The sequence below is a fragment of the Colobus angolensis genome, unplaced genomic scaffold (genome assembly GCF_000951035.1).
Source record: "Colobus angolensis palliatus isolate OR3802 unplaced genomic scaffold, Cang.pa_1.0 Scaffold306, whole genome shotgun sequence".
Classification (NCBI taxonomy): Eukaryota; Metazoa; Chordata; class Mammalia; order Primates; family Cercopithecidae; genus Colobus; species Colobus angolensis.
Window position 1 is genome coordinate 1,514,255 of NW_012116333.1, and position 17,131 is coordinate 1,531,385.

General features: G+C 47.4%; 1 protein-coding gene across 1 annotated transcript in view; it reads right to left on the minus strand.

Moving 5' to 3' along the window:
- FRMPD2 (FERM and PDZ domain containing 2) overlaps positions 1-17,131 on the minus strand; it is a 128,193-nt gene that overhangs the window by 20,437 nt on the left and 90,625 nt on the right. The window contains exons 16-22 of the mRNA XM_011950350.1: positions 15,929-16,139; positions 10,462-10,562; positions 8,822-8,914; positions 8,027-8,134; positions 7,818-7,934; positions 3,757-3,962; positions 921-1,025 (exon numbers count right to left, since the gene is read on the minus strand). Coding sequence (XP_011805740.1) covers positions 921-1,025; positions 3,757-3,962; positions 7,818-7,934; positions 8,027-8,134; positions 8,822-8,914; positions 10,462-10,562; positions 15,929-16,139 — 941 coding nt within the window. The remainder of the gene's footprint in view (positions 1-920; positions 1,026-3,756; positions 3,963-7,817; positions 7,935-8,026; positions 8,135-8,821; positions 8,915-10,461; positions 10,563-15,928; positions 16,140-17,131) is intronic.

Genomic DNA, 17,131 nt, shown 5'->3' on the forward strand with positions numbered 1-17,131 from the left:
TTTTTGAGATGGAGTCTCACTCTGTCGCCCAGGCTGGAGTGCAGTGGTGCAATCTCAGCTCACTGCAAGCTCTGCCTCCTGGGTTCATGCCATTCTCCTGCCTCAACCTCCCAAGTAGCTGGGACTACAGGCGCCCACCACCATGCCCAGCTAATTTTTTTTGTGTTTTTTCAGTAGAGAAGGGGTTTCACCGTGTTAGCAAGGATATTCTCGATTTCCTGACCTCATGATCCACCCGCCTCGGCCTCCCAAACTGCTGGGATTACAGGCGTGAGCCACCGCACCCGGCCAGTGATGGATCACTTTCAATACTCAATAAAAAAAGCAGCACCTTCCAACCTCTGGCCTCTGGATTTTCACCAGCTTTGTGTGTGCCATTTCCCAACCCCTTGGGTGAACACAGTTACATGGGTAATCTCCTTCCACAAGGGTCTACCAGGTAGAGCTCAGAAACCAAATGCAAAGTGTCAGTCCTGATGGAGGCCTGGCCCTTGGGATGTCTGAGTAAGAGGCTCCACACTGATTCCGTGCTGGATGACAGTGGACTGCCCCACCCATCCTTGGCCAGATGACAGTGGACTGCCCTTCTCACCTTTAGCTTGTGTCCCTGAAGACCCAATATGTTTCTCTCTCTCTGCAGTCCAGCTTGACCTCAGAGTCAGGATACATCACCCAACTCTGCCCACACTGCCTCCCCATGTGATTGGAGTTCCCTAGTGTATGTCCTGCTCAGCTTGAGGTTCCCCAGTACCTCTGTTTGTCTCTGAACTCAACCCCCAGTGCAGGCCCCCACTGACTTTCTTTATTCACCCCTTGCACTTGTGCACACTGAGCACACTGTCAGAGGTTGCCATCTGGGTGGGATGGCCACCAGGCTCTAGAGGGTTAACTGCTTTTCAAGCTCCCCTAAAAAGTCTTACAGTTACGCTGAATCCAAGCGTCCCATCTTCTTTAACCAGTTCCACAAAGTAGATTTCACCAGCACTGATTTCCGGAAGTGATGGAGGACAAGAAGAACCAGCACCCTGCCATAAACAAACAAACAATAATAAAGAGGGGATGAAGGCAGATGTCACCTCTTAGCTCTCACCTGCTCTCAGGAGCATTATTGCACCTCAGAAAGAGCATGAACTTTGGGCTGGGTCAGTAGGGGATGCATTTCTAGCTTTATCATGCCTTCTCCATGTGACCTCAGACAAGGCAGGAGGAAGATGAGGGAGCGATGGACTGGACTGATGCCACTTCTAGGCAGAGAATGCTTGGGTCACAGTTCATGTTCTGCTGTCCTTCTGCCTAGAAGACAGGGTCTTTTGTCCTATCTGTCCCCTTTACTTAGTGCTTTCTAATCACCATGCATGTCAGAAAATTCTAATAATGCACAGGAAAATAAACAAGCTGGAGGAAGCTGAACAACGAAGCCTCGATTCTTCCAGAGACCTTACACACCCCATGGTTGGCAAGGTGTTTTGTCTAAATTTTAAAATTCAAGGAGCAAAACAACTGCTGAGGGTGAGACCTGAAGTGAGAATGTAAAGTCCACCATACTACAGAGGATCGTCTGGCCACAAAGTTGGCCACAAGACCCAGAAGAGCCTGCACCATCTGGGTTGGGTCCTACAGCCTGCACCATGGTCAGCGTGACCTTAGAGCTCCCTTGCTCCCCTTAACTGCCCCCAACCCCAGGAAATCAACTCTCAGGTTTGCCGCCAAAGAAGCCACAGCCTGAAGGCCTCTCTGCCCTTCTTCCTGACAGAGAGGACCTCCCAGAGGAAGGCCTGGGGTGAAGGTTTCGGCTCTAGAGGCCAATCCCTTGCATTCCAATCCCAGCTCTGTCACCTGCTCCCTGAGAGAGCTTGGGTGTGCTCCTTTGCTCTCTCTGTCTCAGGTACCCCACCTATAAAAGGGGTTGATAATAGGAATGGTCTCATTGGGTTACCATGGAGCTTCCATAAGCTAATACATATAAAGTGCTCAGGACACTGCCTGGTACACAAATAAGCACTCAATTAATGGCAGCTACTAGCATTATTCCTCTACCGGCCTCCTGCATACAGTTCCTCATGGGATGTGCTGTCCAGGTGAGCACCATGGCCAATTAGGAAGGCACTGTCATTCATGGAGTCCTATTTCATGCCAGATCCTTGTGGCAGGGGTCAAGACACACCACCCCAAAATAGGGCACCTTGGTACATTGGAGGAATTGGAGAAACAGCACATGCAGGAAGGTTTCTCTGACCTTCCCCTGCTCTTCTCTTCTGAAGCAGGCCCTAAAACCTAGGAAGGATTTTCTAACCTTCCCTTGAAGCAAGGCAGAAGACCCTCAAGTGAGAACGCCCTCCCTATATCTGGGAAAACGGAGCATCTTGTCTGGGAAGACACAGGGACTGAGAGAGGAATCTGAACAAGCAGGCCTTCACTGAGTTCCTCCCAGCTTACATACTCCTGCTTTTTGTCTTATCTCATTTTTCCATGACTCGCCATTCTTCATGAAACATACTCAGGGAGAACTGTTTCTTCAGGTCATTTCCATATGAAGGCTCACATGTCACATAAAACTTACAGTAAATACTTGTGGATGCTTTTCTCTCATTAATCTGTCTTTAGTTACAGGGGCCCCAGCTGATTAAGCTAAGATGAGTAGAAGAAAGAGACAGGTGTTCTCCCCGATGCTGGGCATAGCACCTTAGCTTCCACAGCTGTGGACAGGCATCATTATCTCTGTCATAAAAAGAGAAATGAGGTTGAAAGAGGTGCAATAACCTGCCTGTTTCAACCAGCAAGTTGTCCCAGCGAGAATGAGAAGGGCCACTCAGCCTGAGTAAGGGAAGAGAGGTTGTGGAAGGCTTGTTTTCAAAGGTCTTGGCAGCCTTTGGAGAAACCAGTAATATCAGTTCAGCACCTGGGGCTGGAAACACTAGCTGCTGTGACCAACTCTGAGGCTGAAGGGCGAGAGAAGGGAGTGGTTGATGGACCCTGATAGAGCTGTGCTCTTTGTAGAGGGACACAGCCAACCTGTGTCAGCACAGGGAGAGAGTGGGATGAAGGGTATGAGCTGCAGCTGAGACCCCAGCACTGCCACCCTGTCCTCACTCATCCCACAACTGCAGCCTCCTCCCGAGGCTTCTCTTGAGCAGAACCAAGCAGAACACAGCAAGCTGACTCAGTCCACGAGCACTAGCTGTGCAGGGCCCAGAGCGAAATGGAGAGGCTGGGGCATGGGTCTGGAGGGGCCTAAGGAGACAACGCCACTCAGAGTCCAAAGAGACGGCAGAGGGCGGCAGAGCTGGGACTGAAGCGCATAGCCCTCCATACACCTACTCCAGATCCCATCTTCTTCCTCCATGGGGTATGGTCAAGATCAAAGCCACTGAGTTCCCAGCTTGAGGACCAATTCAAGGACAACAATAGGAGGTGCCTGATTGCCCATGCCTTGCCGTTGGCAGCAATTTCCTCATGTTGCCATTATCATAACAATTATAATTAGTGACTAAGGACTCCAGAGGCACCCACACTGAGCCTGCGCCCAGACAATGACTAGGAACTCTGCCTTTTTCTACGCATTTTTCTCAACAACCATGCCATGCAGGCATTTGCTTCTGTTTGCAGATGAGGAAGCTGTGGCTCAAAGGGGCTAAGGAACTTCCATCCACCTGACATGGAAAACAGAGAGCAGGGAGGGCCTAGGGGCAAGGCTGTTGGGCTCCACAGCCTGTTCTTGTTCCTCCAGATCTAGAAAGTTAACCAAGGGATGATTACCTTTAATGGCAGAAAGGAAAGCTGATGTCTCAGCCTGGGCACTAAGCTCTTCACCCCAGCCATGTCTAGTTCTTCAATATTTCTGTCCTGGTCTTGTGTGTATGACAACAAACTTCCCTGGTACCCAAAGCTCAGGATGTCTGTAGAGGAGACCCCAGAATTGGCTGTGTTATTCTTTTCTTCATCTGGGTTATTTCCACAAACACCTATAAAAGCAAGCCAAAAAAATGTCAACAGCTTAAAAAGGCTGGCTTCTCGGTGGCATCTCTATGTGGGCACAGCGTTTTCTTCCAATGACAGAGGGATCTTTTATAGCTGCTCAGGAACAATGTGAATTTAGCTCCTCCTGAAAGATGTTGCATTTAGATTAGAGAAAGGGAAGATTATATATGTGATTTAGAAACCTAGATAGAGCTTAAGTGACCCAACTATGAATGCGTAGGCTCAAAAGAAGTTCATAAGGCCAGCTCTCCCTTATTAAGCTCTAGCCATGTGATAGGGACCTTAGATATACATACATATAGGAAGATATGGACATCTTCCCATCTTCTCAGCAGACCACCATGAAGGTGTAATCCCTGTTCAAACATAAGAAAACAGAGTCAAAACTATTAAGTATCTTGCCCCAAATCCTACAGCCAGCATGTGGGCACTTAAACCCAGCCTGTCCTGGACACCCCACTGAGCATATCTGCAACCACCATGTGATCCAAAAACCAACGTATCAGGTCCTTTTGGGAGGCTTGGTAATAACCAGACTGCAGGCCCCTCTGAGTGAAGGCTAGGCCACTGATTCCTGCTTACCCCATGTCTGACTTGTGACCTGGCACCGAACAAAGAAAAGAATATGAGGTTGTGAATCAGTAGAAAAATCTTGGGCAAGGTACTTCACATATCTGAACCTAAATTTTCCTGCATCTAAAGTGGAGATAATATCAATATCAATAATATTGTAGAGTTGATGAGGCTTAGAGATTATACATACAGAAAAGATTGTACATATGTAAAGATAAAAATATACATGTACATATGAAAGAATATATATTTCCTCATATATACATATATATGGCTCTCTCTCTCACACACACACACAGACACGCACAGCGTAGTACATGGTAGAGTCTCAATAAATGTATCTACTGTTAATATGTTATTATTAGCTACTCAACAAATACATGTGGGAGGAATGAATAATAGTCAGATTTTCTTTAGACCTGGATACAAGTTGATTTACTACCTTTGATACAGACTCATTAACACTCAGGGAAGTGCCCAAACTCACATGCTGAATGAATTCAATTTGAATAAATTTGATTTAATGAATTTGATTTGAAGTTATTCAAACCTAAAGGTATCCAGCAGGGAGTGGCTGGGCCACTGTTTCATAATGCTGCATTTCTGGCCATTTCATTCACAGATTCTGTCATCGTTGTCCTTCTGGCAGTATCATAAGCATCGGCTCATTATCTTCCACATCCTCCATGAGAAGTGAGGATGGGACTTACGATTGAATTGAAAAGTCAAGCCATGCTGCAACTGGTGTTCTGCCTAGTAGACATATGAGCTGGGAGACCTTCTTTGGTAACTAAAACTCAATTTATTGTAGGCCATGACAGAGGCTCATGACGGACATTTTATCTGTCTGATCCCGATCTCCAATCTAGCCCAGGTGCCTTAACAGCAGCCTAACCAGATAGAAGAAAGTCACAGTGGTCAAGTCTCTGCCACGGAGAGCCAGCCAGCATCACCAAGGAAACGTCTTCCTCTGGCAGTGGCCCAGCTGTATGAGGAAACCCCACCATGATGAAGGCAGCATTGTCAAAAGGTAGCTGGGGCACCACAGTGAAAGGACATTTTATTCCCAGCCATTGTGGGAAACTCATTGTCTGGAATTCTAATGTGAGGTTGTGGTTTGAGAATAGCAGACCTCGAGTACCGCTTTTTGACAACCTCCATCACAGCAGGCCATCCTTGGACTATGCTGAATTGTGATTCAGTCACCTGCATTGTGTTTCCTGATGACACATGGGATGGTTTGATTGCTCCTGTCAGTGGAGGATGTGGAAGAAAACACAGGGATTGCTGAACCACTGCAGAAAGGAGAGCAGTGGTGCTGGGAAATCCGACAGAGACAATAAGCCTGAGACTGGCATTGGGGACGTGCTGAGGCCAGCCTCTGGGAGGCTTCAACCCCGGGATGAAGGGTGTGGGGCTGAGACCCCAGCACGGCCACCTTCCACCATCCATAGCTTCTGGACGGGGGAGCTGCATGGCACTGTGTACATATACAAGAGTGAGAGAGTGTGCAGTGTTCAGAAGGCAAGGCAAATGTAGTGCCTGCATTTAGGACCTAGAAAATGCAGGCTGGTGTGACAGGAAGTCCTCCTGTATACAAAGGAAAACTGTACGACACCCCTGAAGTGTGAAGAAGCAATCGTGAGCCTGAATTTGCAAGCAGTCTGCTGGTAGTTTACAGGATCACCCAACCAAAAGCAGCAGTGGTCTCAGGAAACTAGGGAGAAGGGATGTTAGCCTCCTCCCATTACTTCCTCCAGGCTCCTCAAGCTTGCTCCCAACAAAAACAATAGTATTTTCCTTTGATATAGGCAGTTGTTGCTCTCTCATTCTTATCTAAAGGATGAAGAAAAACATCATTAAAAAGTACTTTACTCTTTAGGTTGATCATGAACACGCACATCAAGTAAGAAGAGCGAGCTTGCCATGAAAATTCAGCTTTAAGAACAGGCCAGGTGCAGTAGCTCATGCCTGTAATCCCAGCACTTTGAGAGGCAGAGGCGGGCAGATCACCTGAGGTCAGGAGTTCAAGACCAGCCTGACCAACATGGAGAAACCCCATCTCTACTAAAAATACAAAATATGCCGGGCGTGGCGGTGCATGCCTATAATCTCAGCTACTTGGGAGACTGAGGCAGGAGAATTGCTTGAACCCAGGAGGTGGAGGTTGCAGTGAGTGGAGATCACACCATTGCACTCCACCTGGGCAACAAGAGTGAACCTCTATCTCAAAAAAAAAAAAAAGAAAAGAAAAGAAAAGAATAGTTCCCATTATCCTCAGCAAACTAACACAGGAACAGAACACCAAATACCAGGCCAGGCGTGGTGGCTCACACCTGTAATCCCAGCACTTTGGGAGGCTGAGGCGGGCAGATCACTTGAGTTCAGGAGTTCAAGGCCAGTCTGGCCAACATAGTGAAACCCCATCTGTACTAAAAAAAAATACAAAAATTAGCTGGGTGTGGCGGCACATGCCTATAATCCCAGCTACTCAGGAGGCTGAGGCAGGAGAATTGCTTGAACCTGGGAGTTCATGCCATTGCACTCCAGCCTGGGCGAGAGAGTGAGACCCCATCTCAAAAAAAAAAAAAAGGAAAATCAAATACCATATGTTCTCACTTATAAGTGGGAGCTGAATAATGAGAACCCATGGTCACAAAGAGGGGAACAACAGATGCCAGGGCCTACTTGAGGGAGGAGGGTGGGAGGAGAGAGAGGGTCAGGAAAAATAACTATTGGGCACTCTGCTGAGCACCTGGGTGATGAAATGGTCTGTACATCAACCCCTGTGACACAAGTTTGCCTGTAATAACAAACCTACACATGTAGCCCTGAACCCAAAACAAAAGGTTAACAAAGAACAGTTCCTGTCTCCTCGCCAGCTGATTGCTATACCTAAACTCAAACTACAGAAATCCTGGAGCAGTCACTGTCAACAAGGACTTTAGGTGGCAATAAAAAGGTCCTCCCTGCCATGCAAGGAGAGTTGACAGAAAAAAAAGACTGGTTGTATCCAGCCGTGTCTAACAAAGAATTAGAGTAGGTTACTCCCTTTCAGCAACACAAGCAGTGGTAACGCCCATCCTGCCCTTGAAATTGCAAAGCTTATTAATTTGTGCCACTACACTGCTTCTTTGCAAGCCAATACCACGAGGAAAGCAATACAGAAGACCTACGTGGACTCCAAGGTCTAGTACCTCATAGTAATCGTGTACTCCTGAAAACAGGGAAGGCTCTTCAGCTACCAAGAGCAGGTTAAAACATACCTTTTGACTGAGAAATAATTAACTCTATGTTGTCAGGGGAATTCTGGATCATCTTAACAGCCATGTTGAATGTGAAGCCCTCCAGACTGATGTGATTCAGGGCTAGTATCTGCCCTCCTGGAAAAATAATACATCTAAATAATCCTTCCAAGGAAATAAAAAAAAGTGATTTCTTAAAACAGTATCTCTAGTGATTTAAAAAGATGTACCTGGTTTGATCATTTTTGCTTTTTCTGCTGGTCCTCCAGGTATAATAGAAGATATAAAAATGCCAGGGTCAGCTTGGCCTGCATACTCTCCCTCATTAATGACAAAACCTGTAATCCAAGATGACAGTCCATGATAAGATGATACTTAGTGATTCTGCTGTTCAGAGAGGTTAGGTCATTTCCCTGATATCACACAGCTACCAAGTGGCATTGGTTAATAGTTACAGTCAGGTCTTCTGATCCTCAAATAGAAGATCCTTTCTACTCTGCCATGATACTTGGAGAAAGGTGGATTGTTCCCCATTAGTAAGCACAGCTAAAGCTAGGAGCACAAACCACCAACAGGCACTGGATTTTGCTTCAGTAGATAACAAGACATAGGAAAGAAATGATTTTTAATCAAGTACCTTGTTTCCATACCTTGTTTCTTGTACAGTTTTTAGGGTCTTAGAAAGTGGTTACTAGTAAGAGGTGAGATAAATTGACTCTTCTTCCCCATGGCTGACTAGAGGAAGGTTGCTACGTGGTATTAGGGGAAAAAAATCTTTTTCTGCATTGTACTTAGATACACTGCAAAAATGTATCAGGCCTAAAAGAAAAACTTTGAAACAAAAGTCCCATTGCTCTTTAGGAACAATTAAAGGGAGAAAAAAGCAGAAGTGATTACTAGAAAAGGCAAACTGGGAGAGGAGGGATAGGAAAGGGTAGTAGACAAGTTGAAAGGGAAAACAGCACCCACCTCCCCACTTTGCCCAGTGGTAGAGACTGGGCCTCACCTGCAGGGAACCCTCTTACCAAAACCACGATGTGGGTCGCGTTTCAGTGTCACATGCACGATTTCTCGGCCTGGTTCAGCTGTAAAGCTCTTCCTCCTATTATTCTGTGACCCTAGAGGTAGAATTAGAGCACCACACTGTGCTTTTCCCCAAAATTATTTGGGAGCTAATACAAAAGGAGTAAACAGCATTTCACACACACACGTGCATGCACATTCACATGCACACATTCCTGAAAACAAAAGTAGCTCATATTTTATCTTCCAGCAGTGCTGGGAATGGACGCCTGAACACACACTCACATAAGCCTCTCTGGAGTGTCACTCAGTGTTGCTCAAGTTCCAGCTTAAAGAGCAGGGGCAAGAACAGTATGGGCTATGGTGCATGTTTTCTGTATGACTTATTGTAGCTCTTTTGTTCTGCATTGGTTTTGGGACAAGACAGAGGATGAGCAGAGATGTATTAATACTTGCTGAGAGTGAAAACAAAAACAAAAGCTAAAACAGAGATGAGACAGCAAAACCTTCCCGTCCCAGGCCTCAAATAACCAGGGGTGACAAGGTGCCAGCAGCCCAGCCTGTGTGACCTGTGGTCTTCCCTTGGCTTGGATCATGGAGGAGCCCCAGACAGAGCCCTGAAGCTGTTCCTGGAGAGCTGGAGTCCTGGGGTGGGGCACTTCAGTGTGTGCCACAGCGTACTTGGGAAAATCCCCAAACAGTGACCCACCACTGCAATCCTTCCGCATCTCTCCCTCCCCCAGGGACCTTGGCAGAAATTGGCAGACGGTTACTGGTAAAGAGTTGCCTGGCAGTTTTCCTGATTGATATGGTTTGGCTATGTCCCCACCCAAATCTCAGCTTGAATTGTATCTCCCAGAATTCCCACATGTTGTGGGAGGGACCCAGGGGGAAGTAATTGAATCACGGAGGCTGGTCTCCCCATGCCATTCTCGTGATAATGAATAAGTCTCACAAGATCTGATGGGTTTGTCAGGGGTTTTCACTTTTGTTTCTTCCTCATTTTTCTCTTGCTGCCATCATGTAAGAAGTGCCTTTTGCCTCCCACCATGACTCTGAGGTCTCTCCAGCCGTGTGGAACTGTAAGTCCAATTAAACCTCTTTTCCTTCCCAGTCTTGGGTATGTCTTTATCAGCAGCATGAAAACGGACTAATACACTGATCCAATCCCCAGGTTTAATGCTCACAGAGTAGAGATATTTTTCCAAGTGTCAGATCTCTTTGTCCTTACATTCAACGGGGAACTGCTCAGGAGGATGCATGGCAGAAGGGACTGCCGTCTACTCTGTGTGTGTTTTCTGGTGAATTCTAGGAAACATTGGTATTCTGGCCTGCATAAAGAAGCATATCTACAGTGAATGGTGCCTTTTTCTGAGCACACCCTCCATAGGAGGTATTATTCCTTCTGGACGAGAGTGTTGGGATTGTCTTCGCCAGAGCTAACACACTTCAGATCCACATACCTAGCCAAAGCTAAATGTCTCTTCCCGACCACAGGTAGTTTAAAAAGAAAACAATTCAAAAAACAAAAAGATTATAAACATTGTGTGGGAAGCAAAATGAAGTGGTGGTAAAAGACTCAAAGCAAGCTTCCTGCATGAGGGTTCCTCTACCCGAGACCTGGCCGTGGCCTGGCCCATACCTGCATGCATGCTCTGAACAGGTGGCCCAGAGAGAGAGTCCCAGGTCATTGGCTTCTGGATCACACAGGCACTCTTCAGCTGCTCCCGGCCAGTGCAGGGGCTGCTGGGAAAAAACAGTGAGGTTAGATAAGGTGGCCCACGGGGAAGGACAGTGAGGTTAGATAAGGTGGCTCAAGGAAGAAGCAATTTCTTGGCATTTCTGAGTATGGATGGTGGCCCAGGGAGGGCAGCCTTGTGTCCAGTCATCCAGCAGCTCCTCAAAGGGACCCCATCAAGGGTTGATCTAGTTATTAGGAGGGCACTGGGAAAAATGGCTCTAGGATCTTTATGTCTCAGAGGGGACACTGAGGTCACTCGGCTTCATATGAGCTTCCTACTATGTGCAAGATATGTGGCCCTGCAAACCTCCATTTATTCAACCATAAAATAAGACTAATATTCCTACTTCCCAGGCTTCTAACGGAACTGAAATGAGATAGTAAGCATCAAACACCAGTCCTCTTAGTGGATACTGATGTTTTGTCATTTGCTCCTGTTTTCAGCTGAAGGCCTTCAGCCAGGCCAGGCACCCTCCACACCCCACCTACCATGTGACTGAGGGCTGCACAGGGTCACTGACCTGCTTGATCATTGTACATGCTTGCGTTGGGTGCCACCTGATCATACCATGCTGTGAACAAGAAGCATTCATGCAGGCATTCAGTTGGCCCTGATGGAATGTGCCGCATGCTAGTAAATAATGTACTAGAGCCTAGCAGAATAACGAGTCAAGGGAGATGTTGCCCCAGCCCCGGGGTCAGTTCTGCACAGATATAAGCTACATTCAGAGGTGAGCAATGTCTAGAGTGAGAGGGAACAATTGATGTAAAGCCGTGTGTCTCAGAGCCCTGGAAAAAGCCAGCTCTGGGCCTCCTGGGTGGCCAAACATCTGAGCAGATTCAGCTTCCCTGGTTACCCAGATTGACCCCACCCCTCAGAGCCCCATAGCCATCTCACAGCTTCAAGCAGCTGGACTATGGCAGGGGACGCTGGCATGGACAGTTTCCCGTGGACCCTCCCCCTGTACCCTTGGAGCTGTGACACCAGAGCTCTCTGCAGGGAGCTTGGTACTGTGCAAAAAGGCTGCAGCTGGAAAGGGAAGAACAGGGGTGGTCGGGGGAGGAGAAGTCCAGCCTCACAGCGAGGTGCAGCACAGAGTAGCTTTGGAGGCTGGCGACGGATGAGGCCTCACTCTGACTTGGCTTGTGTTTGTGCTTCCCTTGCAGCACGATAGACCCACAGTGACAGAACCCCAGGTGTTAGGCCTGGGCTCCAAAGCACTGAGGGTAAAGGGTGGGTCAGGCATGGGCCCTGTCCTCTGGGAGTCTCCAGCCTGCTGTGGGATGCAGAGGGGATGACTTTCATGCCTCCTAGAGCCAACCAAGGAGCTCAGGGAGAGGCAGTGACAGGGTGTTCGTGTGCTCAATGGATGGAGAAATCCCCACAGTCTGGGAGAAGCTGAGAGAGGCGATGAGGCTGAGGGGGCCTTCAGGTGGCCTTTAGGGAAAAGGAAGAGCTTTTCTGGGCCTGGGTTTTTATGACCCATGTGATCTGGGCCACACATGCAACCCTCTACTGCTTAAAAGCCAGTCACTGCCAGCCACAAAAGGATGAAATGTGAATGTTTCCACTCATCTGAGGAGCCTGGAGCGGTCACATTCACAGACCAGAAGGAGCACGGCAGCGGCCAGGGGCTGAGGTGGGTGGAATGGGAGTTGTGTTGAATGGGTGCAGTTTCAATCTGGGAAGACGGACAAAACTCTGGGGATGGACTTCGGTGATGGTAGCACAACATCGTGAGTGGACTGCATGCTACTGAACTGACAAATGGTTAGGATGGTAGGTGTTAGATTATGTGTATGTTTTACCACAATTTAAAAACATTTTAAATGCAAACTTAAAAAAAAACTCATTTACTGAAAGCTTTCTCTGCCAGCCTCAGAGCTAAGGATACACAGGGCACATTGCTGTTCTTGAGAAGTTCCATGTTTAACAGCACAGACACAAGCGTGTGGGTGTCAGGGTGGACAGGACAGAGGGTACTGCCCTAACTGGAGCCAGGGATGTGGAGGAGGCACACCTTTGCCTGGGCTTCAGAAAAGCAGTGATGTGAAGTCAGAGGCCACCTCCCAGAAGTGGGAGGACAGGCAGGAGCTGTACCTCAGGGCAGGCAGCCACTGGCACCTCTGTTCCAAGAGGTGCTGTGTAAACAACTGCTCAGGAATGCCACTGGCGATGGGGTCCTGCCTCCATGTGTCAGCCTTCCCTCCTGTGTTCACATGCCCAGGCTCAGGCCAGCAGCATGGCCCGCACCTTTCTACACAGACCCCATGTGGGCCTCCTATCCGCTGGCCTGTGAGCTCATGAGGTGGGGACCACATCTGCCCTGCTCACCACCGAGTCCTCCGCACCTGACCCAGGGCTGGCACACAGTAGGTGCTCAATCCATTTTTCTAGTAAGACTAAGGAAGCCCTTGCCCGTGGTGTTCCTCCTCTTCCTCTCACGGTGCCCAGATTCTACTCATCAGTCAAGACCTGATGTCACATCCCCCAGGCAGCCCTCCCTGGTGCCCTTGCTTGGAAATTGCTGCACTGTTCATGGAGCCTAACGCTGTGTTTGAGACCAGCATCAAGGCAGTCACCACAGACCCAGCCCATATTCAGGTTTTATAACATGACTTAATTCCCACAGCCACCCAGTGGGGAGGGATGACTATTACTACCACTGGACGAACGAGGAAACTGAGGTCTGGGGTGTTGAATAACTTCCTTGAGGTCACACAGCACTAGACTGCAGAGCAGGTGTTGGCGAAGGACTTCCGTGATGCAGGGCTTGATCCAGAACCCTGTCAGAAGGGGCCCTCGGCAGAGTGGCCTCTGTACCGTGACAGAAACGCTGAACATCTCATCTGCATCACTGTCATGGCCTTTGGCCCACCTCAGACTTCGACTGCAGTGCTGAGGGGCAGTTCCATGAGAGCTCAGGCTCAGCTGAGCTGACAGCATCCTGGCTCAGGTGTGGCCCTCTTTCTGCTCTAGAGATTCTTGCCCATCTTGGGGGCCGTCTCCTCCACCCCCACTATTCCCACCTTACCCAAAAGCATGGGAGAGTCCAGGCCTCCCATCCTTCGACCAAAGGGAAGTAGGAGCCAGTATACGGTGTTTGCCTCCTGTCCTGCAGTTCTAGGAGGCCTCTGCACACCTCTGTGGAGCTGAGCCCTGGTTGCCCTCAACAGCTACCTGGTGACCCCCACTCCTGTGACCACACTTTGCCTGCTTCCTCAACTCACTCTCTTGCTCACTCCTTCTTGGCATCAGCTCCACAAAAACATACCCACACCCAAACCGGTGTCTCAAGCTGTGCTTCTTGGGGGTGGGGTTGGGGGAATCTTCCAAGAATTCAAAAGCCTAGTAATTAGGTTTCCCTTTTCACCCACGGGTTACCAGTAACTTCTGATGTGAGTTATTAAGGATCATGAAAATTTGGCATTTGTAAACCAAGATTAGAGTTATACCGAATTGTATGGAGGGCACCAATTCAGCTTTCTATCAAGAAGGCCAGCTACCATGCAACACTGAAAATCCCCTACTGTGCATGACCACTGGCCAGTCGCTGGAAGGGCCACCATTCTCAGGAAGGATGCTTTGCGGGCAACACATCCTCAAGATGGCCTTGAGTCAGTCATGGCTTCTTATGCCTTTTAAACAATAAAGTGCTATAAGGTACCATCAGTTTGGGTGACAGATGAAAGATGTCCACAAGGTCTTGGACACTCCTACATCAATAACTGGACCCTATTTCTGCTCCCTTTGAATCTGTGCTGACCTGTGACTATTTTAACCAACATTACGGCAGCAGTGACACCAGGCTAGCCTCAGGCCTAGACTTAAACAGAACTGGCAGCTTCTTTTTGGGATCTTGGAGTCCTTCTGCCATGCAGAATCTTGCTGGAGACCCCACAGGGAGAGGAGTTGAGGCTACTCACGGAGAGAGAGGGGCTCCGTGAGCACTGCCTCTCAACCATCCAAGGAACCAGCCTGTGAACAAAGTCATCTTGCATCCTCTAGACTACTCCAACATCTGCTGGACCCCAGTCAATAGCACATGAAGTCCAGAAGAATCCCTCAACTAAGTCCTGCCTAAAATCTAATCCAGTTCATTATGAAATTTCTAATCCAGTCGTTTGTTACACAGCAATAGATGCTCGAAACCGTTTTGCTTTACCACTGTTGATTTAGTTTGTGATGCACAGCAATGTATATTTGCATCAACAGAATTGGGGACAATCATTTTCTAAGAATTACTTTAAGATGATAGTCATGGATATAGATATAGGTATAGATATAGATACACACATAGACTTTCATTTCAAATGAATCATCCATACCTTCTTGCTGAAGTAGCTGGAAAACTCATCCCAAAAAACAGATCCTGCAGCAACCTTCATTGGTCATATGCTGCCTGGGAATCTGTGCTATTTCTATAAATTGCAGTGTAAATGTAATTCAAGTCCTAAGCTATTTTTAAATTTATGAATCATTGTTTTGTCATGTGAAGTTGCATTTATAAGCTCATTATTTTTACATACAAATTTAAATGATAAGCAACTCATCAATAGGAAAGGTAGCATGGTGTAGAGGTTAGGAGTTGGACTCTAAGGCCAGCTGCATGTGTTCAAATCCTAACCCCTGGGTTTTCTCTCTGTGATGTGATGAGGACAACAGAAACACTTAACGGAGTCATAAGACTTAAATTAGCTGATGTGTACACATGCTCAGAACAGCACCTGGCTGATAATAAGGCCAAATAGGCTTATTGCAACTTGTTTATTTGTCCTCTCCAATTTCGTATTATCATGTAGTTCTTTCTTCACCAAAAGATGGGAGCATCATAGAAGGAGGAATGAGATGTTTGTCCTAGAGTGTTTAACATAGACTTAGCCCATAGCTGGCCTTCTGTAAATCTCTGTGGAATTGATTGACTGTTACCCAATAAATATATACTTTTCTTAGACAGATATCTAACATCCTTTAAACAATTTCTTGGCTGGGCGTGGTGGCTCATGCCTGTAATCCCAGCACTTTGGGATGCCGAAGAGGGTAGATCACCTGACGTCTGGAGTTCGAGACCAGCCTGACCAACATGGAGAATCCCCGTCTCTACTAAAAATACAAAAATTGGCCAGGTGTGGCAGTGCATGCCTGTAATCCCAGCTACTCAGGAGGCTGAGGCAGGAGAATCGCTTGAACCCGGAAGGCTGAGGCTGTGGTGAGCCAAGATCACGCCACTGCACTCCAGCCTGGGCAACAAGAACGAAACTCTATCTCAAAAAAAAAAAAAAAAAATCTTCAATCTTCAATATAGATCACTGCAGAGCATCAAGCACATGGTGGTTTGGGCCCAGAGAACAAATGTGTCACACCCACCTGCGCCCGATGCCTTCTGCTCCAGCCTCCTTGCTGCCGTCCACATTGAAGTTATCCAGTGATGTACTCAACATGCCTCCTACAGCGTCCTGAAGCCTGGATGCAAACAACTCGTTTTCTGAGCATGACAATCTCTGAATCCAAATGAGAGGCTTAGACTGGACCTGGTGTGCAGGACTCAAATTGGCCGTTTGCACAAACTTATCATGGTCTGAATTTGGGGAGAAAAAGATAGACATACACACACACAAGAATGATGCTGGATCCATTGCTGTGGTGGTTGTAACATATCACTGGGCCCCCGCTCTCCTCCTTCTTTCTTTTTCTGCTGCTATTTTGTCTCCTGTGATTATCCCTGGGAATGCAAGTTCTCCTAATTAGCACTTGCTAATGAAAGAAACCTCAGAAACAGAAGAAGGAAGAGACAAGATGCTCTCTCTCCCCCCTGCGACTGATAGGACGCAGAGCCAAGGAGCCTGTTTAAATGGGTGCTAACCCTAGAGCATTTGCGGGCGTGTCGGGCTCTGGCAGAGCCTCCCGCGAAATCAGCTGCCCCATCCCTTTCTGCTTTCTGCTTTTACAGATCTGTCCTCCCAAACATTCTTATAACAAATGTTCCTCCAAATCCCCTGGGATCCCAAGATTAGGCTCTGCTCTGTGGAGTATAACCTTTAATCTCTACACAGCTTAGTTTGCCCTGGTAATCATATTTAATACAAGGTCCTATTTCCTGAAATATAATATGAGATGTGTTGGGTCCCCTCAGCTTTGACACTTGCCTTTCTCTTTTCATGCAGAAATGTTTAATAAATAACTTTGATGAAATCTTGAACTTAAGACCATGGATGTGATTAACTCCCCACTTCCCTATTCACATTGTTCATAAAAAAATGTGGGATTTGAAATATAGAGCTTTTAAGTTAATGAGGCTTTACATAAAGCCAAGTTAGTATTTTAAGAAAGGAAAATGATGACTACATTCTGACCATCTGTGCCTTGCTAAAACCAAGAAGGAAAGAATGGTCAGACACATGGTAGTGGTATGGCTCCTGGTTTCTCTGTGTGTGTATGTGTGTGTGCACATGCACTTCTAGAGCCTGGTGAAGTGCCTCCATTTCAAGGATATCCATGGGCATATAATTCTTCAAACAGACTCCCCTCTCTTCCCTACAATGGTGTCTGGTTCCTTGCCAAGGCTGTGCT